Here is a 13,927-nt window from a genome sequence, read left to right as displayed (position 1 = left end):
GACCAGGCCTCCAGGGTGCATGACTGGGGACAGTCGCCACGCCCACCAAGGAGGGAGTCCTGGGAAGTCCCAGAGATCCTAAGTTAGGTGTTGGGAAACATTTGCCGAACCCAAGCTGAGAGCACCCCTTCTCCTTTATCTCCCCACTGCACTGCTGTTGGCACAGCCGCCAGCCCACCTGAACAGAGCCTCAATGCCCCAGAGGCTGCAGTCTCAGTATTACCTAGAGACAGAAGCATGAAGAGTCCCCACAGCTCTGGGCTCCCAAGCAGGCCCAGTGAGGAGCAGCTGTTGGAACTGACTGGGCCCCATATAACGAGGGGCCTTTTACAACCCACTGGGCTGCCCCTGTATTGGAGCCCCTGTGTCTGGAAGTGTCCTGGGGCCTGAGAAGCCCCAGCAGTGGGAGGTGCAAAGTCAGAGCCGGGAACTGCAAAGTGGGCTGGGCCTCTACTTCACAGCACCATCAAACACCACTAAAAACTGACACCCTCATCTGCTTTTCCCCCTCAGCAGTCATACTGGAGAGAATATATGAAATAGACTTGTTTTCAAAAAGCAAGCCTATGCTCTACTTTCTGGTTCCACTTTTATTGGTTTCAGTGAACAAAAACAAAGAGTTGAATACAACAAAACTTGGAACAACAAGGAATTAACTAGGTGGCAGCAAAGGGCACCAAGAAAAAAAAAAAGATAAATTGCCCAAAATAAATAAGGGCTGGGAAGGAGAATAAAAAATGTTCCCGAGGAAAGCAGGCTGTGATGCAAGGCACTGTGAGATAAAAAAAGCAATTGTTTCATGCAAAAAATAGAGGGAGCACCTCGCTGAAGCCAGGAAAGCCACTGGACCACATGGTGTCAGGAGACCTTAGCAATGGCCCAGGTCACTGGCTGCACCTGCTGTGCCAGGCACCTACTGTGAGCTCCTCACCTCATCCAGCAAAGGTCGACCTGGATGGAACTTTGCTGCTGCCCTCACACCGCCCCCTCTCCCCGCCCCTCCGCCCAGCTGGCTTAGTTCCTCTAGGAATTTCCATGGGTCTGGGCAAGATGCAGAGAGCTTATGTTTATGGGGCTGCCTCCTCCAGTAGATGGAGAGCTCTTTGAGGAAAGGGATGATTTGATCTGTTTCTCCATTAAAATGCCTGCTGCTTTTGCTGTTCCTGTTTGAGAATTTGAGGGTCGTTTGTGGAAGGAGAGAAGAAGAGAATTAAGGAATTCATGACCCACTGTAATGGGCGTCCTATGTGTTAGATGATGCGTGGGCTGCTCAGGTTGCAATCATGAACAGGCATCTGGGCTACTGTGGGATATCAGGACCCACGGCGAGAGTACACTGGCTAGGAATGGGGTAGACTGGGGCAGGTCAGGCTGGGCTCTGTCGGCCCCATCGGGGAGATTGGGTTTCTTCCTTCAGGCAAAGAGGAGCCACAGAGGGCTTTAACGTGAGGGATAAATAGCATCTGGTTTCTATTTTCCAAGGTCATTCTGGCAGCAGGGGACGGACGGGTAAGAAGACCAACCAGGAGTAGGCCTGGAGAGATGAGGGCAAGTGAGGAGGCAGGGATGGAAGAAGCAGCTGAATTAGAGGGCTGTTTAGAAGCTGCCATGGGCAGGACTTGGTAACTATCTGGATGGGGGACCCAAGTGGGAAGAGAAAGAAATCCAGGATGTCTGTGGCCAAATTTGAGACCTGCACATGCCTAACATATGCTTTAAGCATTAAGTAGCTAAACTTCTAGAAAAGTTGCCTAACACTTTTATTGGCTAGAATTTGTAGAACATTTGGTTATTAGAGCTGAGAGGGACTCTTGAAGACATTCTGTAGGATCCACTGCTACATAGGTGAGGAAACTAAGGCTCAGAGATGTCAAAAGATTGACCCAAGGCTGTCCGGCTGGTGAGCAGCAGGGCCATCTAAGACCTATGCCTCCAATCTCCTACATGTATTCCCATCCTTGTGCTCATAGTCCCAGCCCAGATATGCCCTAAAAATAGCCAGAGTCATTTATGGAAAAGCCTGGAGGTGAGGCTTTTGGGGACTGCATTTTTTCCAGAATACAAAAGCTGTCCCTATTACCCGACTGCATTTAAACTGGCAAATCTGAGGTTCCATCTCTTCATAACTCACTCTTCAGCCTGAACATGGCTGGAGCAGTTTTTCGGGGCTGGTTATAATTAGAGGAGACGGTAGATAAAGCAGGTTCTCTGTGCATTCAGAACTGCACAAACTGTATTTGCTCTACAGACTGAAGGATGCCCAGGTGGCACTGTGATTTCTTTTCCAGGAAGACTCCAAAGAGGGAGGGGAGGCCTCAAGACTCTTCTGGCTGTGGACTGACACAGGAGGGCCCATAATCGAGGTCCCAGTCACCAAACAGACACTTTGGAAGGATCTTCCACATATGCCATAGACTAAGAAATCTGTTCAAAGTCCTGCATTTTCAAGTGTGAGTACACACACACACACACACACATACTTAAATCTTCCCAGCAAGAATCAGTTGTTATTATTATTATTATTATTATCAATATTATTATTAAGAAAGGGTCTTGCTCTGTCACCCAGGCTGGAGTGCAGTGGAGTGATCTCAGCTCACTGCAACCTCTTCCTCCTGGGTTTAAGTGATCCGCCTACCTCAGCTTTGGCTAATCTTTTCATGCATATTTTTTGTAGAGATAGGGCATGCACCACCATAATTGGCTAATTTTTTCGTGTGTATTTTTTGTAGAGACCAGGTTTCACTATGTTGCCCAGGCTGGTCTTGAACTCCTGGGCTTAAGCAATTCACCTGCCTTGGCTTCCCAAAGCTTTAGGATTATAGGCGTGAGCCACTGTGCCCAGCCAGAATTATTCTTAAGTAGAAAATAATTGCTATTCTTCAGTCTATAGAATGATGAAAAAGCTTTAAATTCATTCTGAGTTACTGATGATGCAGACAGATTTGTTTGATCATTTGTCTGTCTGCCTGCCTGCCTTCCACCCTTGCTTTCTCCCTCCTTTCCTTTCTTCCTTCTCCCATCCATCTTTTTGTACATCCCTCCATCCAGCCTCCCATCCAACTATTCATGTTTTCATCCTTTGATTAATGCTTCTTATTTTCACTAATTCATTCATATATCCATCCATTCATTCAACAAACATTTGTCACATTCCTCCTAAGTGCCAGGTACTGTCCTCTACTCTTAAGACACATAGAATAAAGCCCAAGCACAAACAAGTCCTGCTCTCAAACAGCCCATATAATTGCTGGGGAGGTAGACAGGGAAGCAAATAATTATAATGCCTTCAGATTGGAGTTCTCAGAATAGCATAAAATGCAAAAAGAGCAACTAATCACCCTGTGGGGCTTCAAGCAGTTTCCTGGAGGTGACTGTTGAGTTGGGCTTTGGGGAATGAATAGGAGTTCACTGCCAGAATAAGGTGAGAATGGGCACACCACACAGAGGTAATATCATCAGCTAAGGGGAGCACTACATCTTTGGGGGCTAGTAAGCATTCCAATAGACTCATGAGTAAGCTAGGACAGAAGAGTCAGAACCTCTCCTGCAGAGTAGGAAGCATGGACTAGATTACAGGAGCCAAGGAATCCAGGTTTTAGAAAGAGAGCACTTGATGAAGGGGAGGGAAGAAGGCAGTGCTGGAGGTTGACGTGCTGGTTATAGAGATGCTATAACACTCCAGAGAAAAGACAATAGTGGTCTGGATGGGCCTGGTGGCAGCAAGGGAAGTGCAATTTTCTTTTAACTCTTCCAGCCACCAAGTAGATGCAATGACAGCAAAAGTGCTATGTCCTCTCTCTTGGGCAGCCTGTCTGGGGGTGGCCAGTCCAAGGGGAAGAGTTCAGAATCTACATGGCAACACAGCCTATTTTTCTCTTCTTATCACAGAAAAAGAGATTAACTTTTGAGGGTCAGAGTAAGTTTGCCTGATTTTTAAGACAAACATGACTTCATTTCTTCACTCTGTTGAATCAGTTACCTAGAAATACACATTGTACAGTCCAAGCTCCAAGACTGGCCACTCCATGTGGCAAAACAATGACAAATGTGGGCTTTGCTGAGTGGTGGTCTGAATGCAAATCCTGATTCTGCCACAAACTCAGGCAAGTGGCTCAGTCTCTCTGTGCCTCCGTTTTCCCAACTGTAAAATGTGCAACAGTGCATCTTATATAAAATACAGAGGAATGCATCTCATATGCTATGAGGGTAAATGAGGATATGTATGTAAACCCTCTGGCACACAGTAAGTGCTCAGGAGGCATTCATTATTACTATTGCTTTTATTAATCACATTACTGTCATAAGGATTCCCATCTATGGATATGTGTGTTAGATAATGAATTACTTGAGGGATACTGCTATGAAGGACTCATAGCTTCCAAAGCCACAGGTAGATAATGCAATAAGGTAAGAATTTGCTTTGAAGATGGATATCAATGGGAGGGGTCTCAGGGAAAAGTTGGGCAGACACATTCACACTCCAGTGGACAGAAAATAGATTATCCGAGAGCCAGAGCCTTGCTGGGGATTTCCAAGGCAAAAAGCAGGAGCCTTGAAGTGAAAATGCCCAGAAGTGTTACACCTTGGGCAAAGTATTGGATTGGTGCAAAAGTAATTGCGGTTCTGCCATTAACGTTTTGCACAATTTTTTTTGCACCAGCCTAATAGCTCAGATATAAATATACTTATTTCAAGGAAATTAAGTTAACAAAGTGAAGATGAAAGTCACCTTTATCTCATGTATTAGACAAATAAACCCTGACAGTGATAGCACCCCATTGGGCAGCAGCTTCACACCAGGTGCCCCACCTGAAGAATATCACTGTCTCTGGTTTCCTCTGAAAGTGCTGGTTTATTGGGGAGGTGCTTGAGCAGGGAGTAGAGGCAGGATTCAGGGAAAGAAAGCGGCTGACAGAGTATGGCATGAGCCAGTTACCCTGATGGACGACTGCCCCTAGGAAACTCTGGGACATGGGGTCAAACGTGGACTTCAGAACAATCCCACCCAAGGAGCAGTAGAGCCGGGGTGCTTCTATACCAAGGGTCGCTGGTTGAGAGCTGCTCCTGGGTTGTTCACTCCCTGGCAACTTTTCCCCACTGTGCACGTAGGCAGAGCAGCCTTCCACCATTCCAGAAAAATCCCCCAGGCACAAGACGCAGATGCCGGCATCTTTAAGACAGCAGAGCACAGTGACATGGCAAGGTCCCTGGAACACAAGCAGGGATGCCAGGGCCTGCCGAACACCCTCATCCTGACCTCACATAGTTCCCTGCTCGGATGGGGACACATAAGTGCTTAGAATTGGACCCAAGATGATGCAGGAGGAAGAGGAGGGACACCCAACGCAGGGTCATTGGCAAGAAGAGCAGGGCTGCTGTCCTGCAGTGGCTTCCTGGTTGGGAGTCGGGAGAGAAGAAAACTTCTTTGTCATATGTATTTGAAGTGCTGAGCAGGGTGCCCAGCCACAGGGAGGGCTGGATCCATATTATTGGGATGGTGGGGAGCCACCTCGACTGTCCCCCGCACTCTCGCAGCCTTCTATTCTGTCATATGCCTGACAGCCTTTGGTGAGACTCTGCGATATTTCTTTCTGCTGCTGGGTCTGTCGTCACGTGTCTCTTTGTTCTCTCACCCATTGATTCACTCATATATTTATAACTCTGATTCACTCTCGCTTTCACTCCAAAACACATTGATTTATTCAGTCGTTTGCTCACTTTGCCAATCATTTGCTTACTCATTCACCAGCTTCTTTACAAACTCATTCATTCTCATGCATTATTGAGTGACTCCTATAGAATATCCACAGCCTGCCAAATGGAAAATGTGAATGTATGTTCTTTCCTGTTGGATGGTTCTTTGATGAGAGCTGCCACCTGCACGATTCAAACCATTTTATCAGGACTCTGGTGAAATATGGGAACAAGAACAGGGTCAGTGAGGCCGCCCTGAATTGACTAGGGTCATGCTCAGGCTCAGCAAATCATACACCAAAGACAGCACGTGTGGTTGCTGTTTTTCCTTACCTGTGATTTCCTTGGTTCCTCCATTGGTGTGCTTAAAGCGATCTCCTTCTACACGAACGCTAGGACAGAGCACATCTGAGGAAAGCAAGAGGAAACAGAGACTGATGAGAAAATGTGATCCATCGTCACCCTGTGAAATATGACAGCACAGGAGACCCCACCCTGCCTTGCAGCATGTGAGGTGTTCAATGCCTGGAGAAGATGCGGAGGCAGCTGGCATCTCTGCACTCACTCATGTTTTCATTTTCCCATGTATATGTTAAGCATCAACTCTGCAAATACCGTGTTCTGTACTGGAGTGAAATGTGAACAAGGCTTTGTCTCTGTCTACAATGAATTCACAGCCTTGTCCGAGGGAGCCAGACACGGACATCAATATTACCAACAAAGTGGAATAAGTTGTAGATACATGTGCCTGCTGCTGTGGGGTTCAGGACACAGATATACTACCTAATCTAATGCAGGAGGACAGAGAAGCTTTCTTGGAAAGATTCCTTTTGAAAGAACAGTAAGATTTAGCCAGACAGGCAAAAGACCAAAAGGTGATACAGGCAGAGGGAACTTCATTTAGGAAAGCATGCACATTTAGGAAAGCATGAAACCTCCAAGTCAGTAGGATGTCAATGAAATGGAAATTGTGTGCAGGGACAGACCAGAAAGATGTTCCATAAGTCATCTAATGGAGCTTCAGGTCCAGTTCCATAAAAAGGCAAATTCCAAATAAGTAAAACTCAGTTATACAAAAGCAATTCAGTAAGTCATACAATAAAAAATTATTATACAATATTACATAAGCATCTTAAAGTCTTCATGAATCCTCACTTCTAAAAAGTTGGAAGAAGGCCGGGAGTCGTGGCTCATGCCTGTACTTTGGGAGGCTATGACGGGTGGATCACCTAAGGTCAGGAGTTCGAGACCAGCCTGGCCAACACGGTGAAACCCTGGCTCTACTAATAACACAAAAATGAGCCGAGCATGGTGGTGCACACCAGTAACCCCAGCTACTCAGGAAGCTGAGGCAGGAGAATCGCTTGAACCTGGGAGGCGGAGGTTGCAGTGAGCTGAGATCGCGCCACTGCACAACAGCCTGGGTGACAGAATGAGACTCCACCTCAAAAATAAATAAATAAATAAATAAATAATAAAAAGTTGGAAGAAAAATGAACTCTTTCAGTCCTTCTAACAATTTCGGAAAGAGCATTAACTTTGAATTTTAATGTGCTGAGTCCATGCCGACTGCACTCCCGCCTACCACTGTGGCTTAGAGAAGTCTCTTAATGCGTGTGTCTTAGCGTGGGCACCTGTGGCACGGGAGACCTTAAAATGCACACATTTGTCACAGGGCTGCTTTGAGGATTAGGCAAGATTATGCCTACAATAGCACTGAGAGGCTGTAAGGAGATTCAGTATTCTCATAAATTTAGCACCCAAAGCACCTCACTTACCTCCCTGAAGACCCAGCCCTGCCCGTGAAGCAATTTGGTTATCACACATTATTATTATAATCACACATTATTAGGCAGCTCCACCACCCCATTAGTTCCATATACAATGGCCTGTTCTCATATTTGAGGATATAAGTGTCTCAGTGCAGGGGAACAAATGAGATCTTTCCTGATTTGGAAGGAGGTATTTTTAATGTTTATCCTCAGAGGCACCACCAGGTCTGACAAGCACCATGGAAGGGGTTATTTTGGAAACAGCACCAAGCTGTCTGTCTAGCACTACATACAGGAACGGGTGCAGGCACAGCACAATATTTAGACAGCTCTACCCAGGACAGCGGCAGCTGTGGGGTGACGATCAATTGCTTTAAGTTTGGCAGCCTGCCAGAGAGACAGGCTGGGAATTGCGTGTCATTTTAATGAGTTTAAAATTTAAGACGGGTTGACTCAGAAGGTTCTATCTATCTTTGATGATGAGCAAATCTCTGGAGGCTGGCGGCTGGAACTCAGAGTAGGCTGCTCCATTGAGTCACATCATCTCTGCAAATTTCCCAAGGGGAGGACCACGAACACAGAAATGATGGAGATTCTACTCAAAGATAGTAGAACTTGCTCAAATTGCTTTGAGGAATCTTTCTCAAAACAACCTGCAAATTCCCTCTGGGGCCATCACTAAGCCTCACACATTCACCAGGCTCAAGGGGCAGTTTACAGCTGAGTTGGTTAAGTCAGAACAAATGGCTTCCAAAATAGCCCTGCAGCCAGGCTTCCCAGGGTTGGTGGGGCCCTCAGGGTTTACCTGCTTGGCAAGGAGGTAGGGTTAGCATCCATGGCTCCTCTTAGCCTATAATTGGAAGCCATTCTGCATGTCCTTTTGGCCAAGATATCCCCATATCTTGGAGAATGATCTGTTTATTTCTGTATTCACTCATTTATTCAAACTCAATTCTTTACTGAGCTCCAGATATGTTCCAAGCATTGAGCTAGCTCTAGGGTCACAGAAGTGGATGATAGAGACATCCTAGTCCCTGCCTTCAGGGCATTGCAGGCCTGACTAATACGAACAGACTCCAAACATGTGAGTGAAAGAAAGGATCAGTGCTACTGGGAGTCATTGTGTCTCCATGCTTACCAAGGCTCCTCCTCCTGGATCTTAGAGACTGCTCAGCCTTCAACAACCCCAGGGGCTTGTTTCCATTTGTCCCAGCCTGGGTAGGGAGCCCTTCCTCGGGTCCCAGTGTCTGAGAGCTGAAGGCACCATACTGAAGTCACTAATGGGCATGCCAGTCTCCCCAGGGACTGGGAGTCTTCAGACCTGGTTGGACCTCAGCTCACCTCTGTATGGCCACTGTCTTTCTATCTCCAAAACCATAACAGGCCTTCAGTTATTGAGCAGAAATGACTTCTGACAACTGAGCTGAGAAGTAAACACTGACTGGTGGAATGTGGAGCCTCCCAGGCATGGGGTTCGTTATGATTTTGATGAGCCACTGAGAGTATTTCATGGGCCCTCGGGCTCCTGCCCTGGAGGTGTAGCAGGCATCATTTCTTATCAGCCCCCATATCCATTTCCCACTTTTTAATTGCTAAATAAATGCCACCTTAGTTCAGAAAGACAGAGTTGTCAGCCCATGGAGCAGAAACACAGTAGCTGCTTGGTCTAAGTCAATTACGATTATTCTATTCCCCACCTTTCCAGACTCACTTGCAGCTAGGGCTGGATGTGTGATTCAGGGCTGGCCAAGGAAACAAATAACAAAAGTTTGCTGTGGATGAAGGAAAGGATTGCTTAATGAAAAGCTTTTGGTTTTCTTTATGTAAGGGAATAGATAAGTGGATGGGGTGGTGAGTTTACTTTCCCTTCCTCTCCGTTTGCATGTGAAACATAATGTTTGGGGGACTGTCTAAGAGAATGGAGGAAATATCAAACCAGCAATTCCAATCCTAGGTGGGAAGCATAAGATTTAAAAAACAAAACAAAACTAAACTAACAAACAAAAAACTTCTATTTGTTTAAGCCACCATACATGGGTTTTCTTTACTTGCAGTTGAGTGCATTCCAAATTTGCAAGCATTTCCTTCCTGTGGCCCTCACTGATATGCCAGGGTAACCAGCTGGAAGGTCAGATTCTCTTTCTGGATGTCTAAAGGACAGTTAAGGAGGGTGATGAGAAATGGTGCATTATTTCCTTGGTAAAGGAAATACAGACTGAGTTATCTTCTCTATCCCAATAAATATGAAATTCTCAGGTAATCCTTCAGGAGCAGCCTAAGAAGTAGTTCTAAATTAAGGACAAGGATAAGTTCTTACAAGTTAAAAATGTGGATTTAATTTGTTCTTAGCTGGTCCACTGGTTGATTTCCCTTTTTGAAAACATGAGAACACAAAAACGAAAAAGTCTAATGACAAAGACACTGCTTCCTTAAAGTCCATTTATTGTCTACCCATTGACAATCATTTTCCTTCACTTTCTAGGTAAGTGGAATATTCTAGACTTCTGAAGATAAAAAAGGTATCTCTTCACACAGCGTGGGTTCCTTCTTACCAGAAGCCTATTGATTGATCAGAGCTGCCGCTCTAAGGGAAAACACCAGGAATGTACTGTAGTCTTTCTGGAAAAACACATCCATTTTCGCCCTCAGTTTACCAAATGGCAAAAGGGAGGCATCTGCTTGTCCCTGAGGGGAGGAAAAGGGCTTGCACAACATGGTGTCTGACGTCCTCGTGCTCTATATTGGTGCGCCCATGGTTCTGTCTGCAGAACACACAGCCTTGGCATCCCCTGGCTCTCGGGCAAGAGTTTTTCCAGTTGGGAAAGGTGGGTACATGCAATTATTGAGCACCCAGCATGGGTCAATCATCTGGCTTTGGATTTAACTCACAACAACCATCCTAGAAGGTAGATTTTGTTCCCATTACACAGATATAAAAACTGAGTCCAAGATGAGAAACTCGTCAGATAGGAGGAATGTCTCTGTATTTGAATAAATGCCTACCTGAATCTAGCATCTAGGAAGAGATATGGTGGCCCCATGTTAGGAGATCAGCAGGAGCGGTAGAAACAAGGGAAGGATGCCAGGGCAGCCTGCCGGATACCAGGCAGGAAGCAATCATGGCTCATCCATCACCTCGCAGCAGCCGCTGCTGAGTGCAGCTAACCACAGACAAGATGTATGACATCCAAGTGGGAAGGGGAAGAGGCGGAGGAGGGAAGAGCTGAAGTGGACGCCCAGCAGACACAAGGTCCAGTTCCTCCGTTGCTCCAAGACCAGCCAAGGAATTTTCCACACATCTCTATTTCAGATAGGCAACAGACACATGCCAGGCACAAGGGCCCAGGGATCATGTTAACAAGGATTACACTGTCATGGCTCCCAGGGACTGAGTGCCCACATGGCTAGGTCCTGCACTGGGAATGCCATGTGGATTGTTTCTGAGCCTCTTGACTGCTCTGTGGGAGGGATGTAGTTATCTCCATAAGCAGCAGACACATGTAGGTGGCTTGCTGTGCACCAGACGCTGTTCCAAGCATGTTGAATACATTAACACATTTAATTGAATCCTTACCATGGCTTTATGAGGTAGGTGCTATTATTTACAGAAAGAAAGAAAGGGGGACTAACTTCTTTCTGTAGAAAGAAAGGCATAAAGAAGTTAGTCAACTGCCCAAGCCCACATAACTTGCAGGTGGCAATGTCAGCATGATGCTCTGGTATCCAGTTCTCGGCCACTGCATGATGCAGCCTCTCCAAGGGCCAGGTCAACTGCCTCAGGTCACCCAGCCAATAGGGATTCAGGTCTGTCTGTCTCCAAAGCCTGCACCAGCAGATGGTCAGCTTGCTACTTTCTACAGCAGCCCATTTTGCCTTTTAACAGTCTTGACTTGTAGAAGAATCTTCCTCACTCTGTACCTATAGGATTCATTGGCTTATGCAATGAGAAGCCAAGGCTCAGAGAGGTGAAGTAATTTACCCAACATCACACAGCTGACAAGAGGCACAGAATTGAACCCAGGGAGTCAGATGTAAGCATCTGAGCTCTTAACCACTATCCACAATCTCCGCATTGGAAACCACATTGGTTGTGATAACCAGCCAACCGCTGAATGGCTATACTGTGTCAGCGTTACACACAGGCTCTCATTTAATCCTCCTCGTGGTTTGCAGGGCAGATGCTATTATCCATATTTTATAGGTGAGCAAGTAACTTTCCTAGTAATTGAAAGGGGGAGGGAGATTGTTATTAACCACATCTCAGGGCCATGGTGTGCAGTTTGTGAGAAGATGAAGACAATCCAGGGTCCAGACACTGGTTCTCATGCGCAGCTCCACCTCCACCACCTGTTCTGAAACTTTCTGGAGATTACTGGCTTGCATTTCTCCTCTAGGCCAGAGTGTATCAGCACCAGCTGCCTCCCCAGAAGGCCCAGATCCTCTGGGTGGTCAATCCACATCTCCCAGATCCTTTAGGCAGGAGAGAGGGCATGGACAGGGCGCTGCGTGTTTTGTGAAAATGTTTATGCAAGTGTTTCATGGGAAGTCTGTAAAATATGTGGTAGACAAAATATCGCCAGAAAGGGAAATCCCCCTGGACCTGCTGACGGCTGCAAGCACTGACTCAGGGGATCAGGGCCACCTCCCTCCTTCCCTTCCTTTTCTCTATCTCAGGAAGATGCAGCACGAAGAATGAGGGGTAGGGCTCTGGCACAGCTGGGCGCTAACTGATGGGAGTTGGGGATGCAGTTATCTTTGTTTGGAGACTGCTGAGGCACAAGAAAGAGTAACAAGGTGAGGGCCTACCAGGGCCATCTCTCCTTTCCCAGCCAAGTGTGAGCTGTGCACCAGTGTACGGAGAAGCCAAAAAAAGACAAGACCATGTGAAAGAATCTTGCTTGAGCCCCAAGGTTGATGGGAGGAAGCTCTGGGGTAAGACAGGCCTCACCTCTTTCATGTCAGCTGCCCCCTGTGTGTCTGTTTCCAAACTCAAAAACAGGGGTGAAAGTCCCTCCCCTTTCCATCCACGGTTGTCCTAAAGGTTAAATAGGATGGACAGTGGATGGGAAGTTCTCAGCATGAAACCTGGCATCTAATAAGTGCTCATTCTTTTATTCCTTCATTTACTCAACACGTATTTTCCAAGTGCCTGGCACATATGTCTCAGTGCAAGGAACAAGTGCAAACACATGTACACACAGGCGAGCGGCTACTGCCCTCTTGGTGCTCCCGTGCTAGTGGAGGAAGCAGAGAGCAACGCAGAACAGCACAGAAGCCGACACAGAGAGGAAAGCCAGCCATGGCGTGCAGCCTTTGCCATGGAGGAAATATGCCTGCGACATAATGGGGCTTTGGGAGCAGGGACACTGGACAGATGCTGGATAAGCTGGTCTGGGAAGAGCTCTAAGGTGAGTGACATCTGAGCTGAGAGCTAAGAAGGAAACCAGTCCAGTCATGGGAAGAGCAGGACAAAGCCTGAGCCTGGAGGGGCTTTGTTTATCATGGGGGTGAGGAGGGGCCAAGCCCCACAGCTACAGTGGCAGGAGGAGAGGGACAGGAGAGGAATGGGAAAATGCCATGCATGCCATGGAGAGCCACGTGGCCCAAGCCCGAGTCTGGAATTCAGAGAAATGGAGAGCTCACTCTGCCCACGAGTGCAAGGTGGACACGATTAAGGCTAGGTAGCAGCAGGCGCTGCTCATGGTCATTACTACATATAAGTGCTACCTGTCCAACAAGGACTTTGGGTGCCAGCCATCATCCATGACTTCAAATGGCCCAAGGGTTCCTCGGACCTCCTTTCCCTCCCAGGAATGGCCCAAGAACCAAGCACCAGTAGGTGTCACCAGAGACTGTGTGGAGCTTTCTCTAGGAGACGATGGGGAGGAGATGGAGGAGCAAGGGGAGCTCAGGGGCAGCAGAGCCTTTGCAGCCTTTTTGTGTGAGAGCCAGCAGACCTTCTGAGACCAAACCTTCCTTCATTTCTTGTTTAATGAACACCCAGTATGCACCTGGCACTGAACTGATCTTGGGCATAAAATAATGGCAAAGTGGCAAGCTCTCTGTCCTCAAGGATCAGCCATCCAGTGGAAAAGATGGAAATTGATCAAACAAGGCACCGGGGTCTCCAAAATGTCTGTAATGATAGCAGGTGGGGGCGGTAGTGGGGAAGTGCGAAGGCAGGGATGGAAGAGAGGGTGGCATAGCAGGTGGTTGGAAGTGTTGGATGTCTCTACTCGGGGAAGAAGGGATTGGAGGCAAATACAAGGAGGCAGGAATTGGGGGAGTGACGCATGGGAGGTCTGGGAAAGGACCTGGAGGTGAGGAAGAGTGGGGACACATGGCTGGGATGGTCAGCAAAGGGAAGAGCAATGGTGAGATGAGGTAGAAGGGGCCAGAGGCTGGGGTTGGGGCTGATGGACCCTGGTAAGATGTGTCACCCTGCAGCAGGAGAAGGG

General features: G+C 47.2%; 1 protein-coding gene across 3 annotated transcripts in view; it reads right to left on the bottom strand.

Moving 5' to 3' along the window:
• The window catches only part of LOC105488274 (collagen type XXII alpha 1 chain), a 327,347-nt gene that overhangs the window by 254,531 nt on the left and 58,889 nt on the right, over positions 1–13,927 (bottom strand). For all 3 annotated transcript variants that reach the window (XM_011752157.2, XM_011752158.2, XM_071067774.1), the window contains exon 4: positions 6,031–6,105. In XM_011752157.2, the coding sequence (XP_011750459.2) occupies positions 6,031–6,105 (75 nt within the window). The remainder of the gene's footprint in view (positions 1–6,030; positions 6,106–13,927) is intronic.

The sequence above is a fragment of the Macaca nemestrina genome, chromosome 8 (assembly GCF_043159975.1).
Source record: "Macaca nemestrina isolate mMacNem1 chromosome 8, mMacNem.hap1, whole genome shotgun sequence".
Taxonomy (NCBI): Eukaryota; Metazoa; Chordata; class Mammalia; order Primates; family Cercopithecidae; genus Macaca; species Macaca nemestrina.
This window is presented reverse-complemented; position numbering and strand designations above follow the sequence as displayed.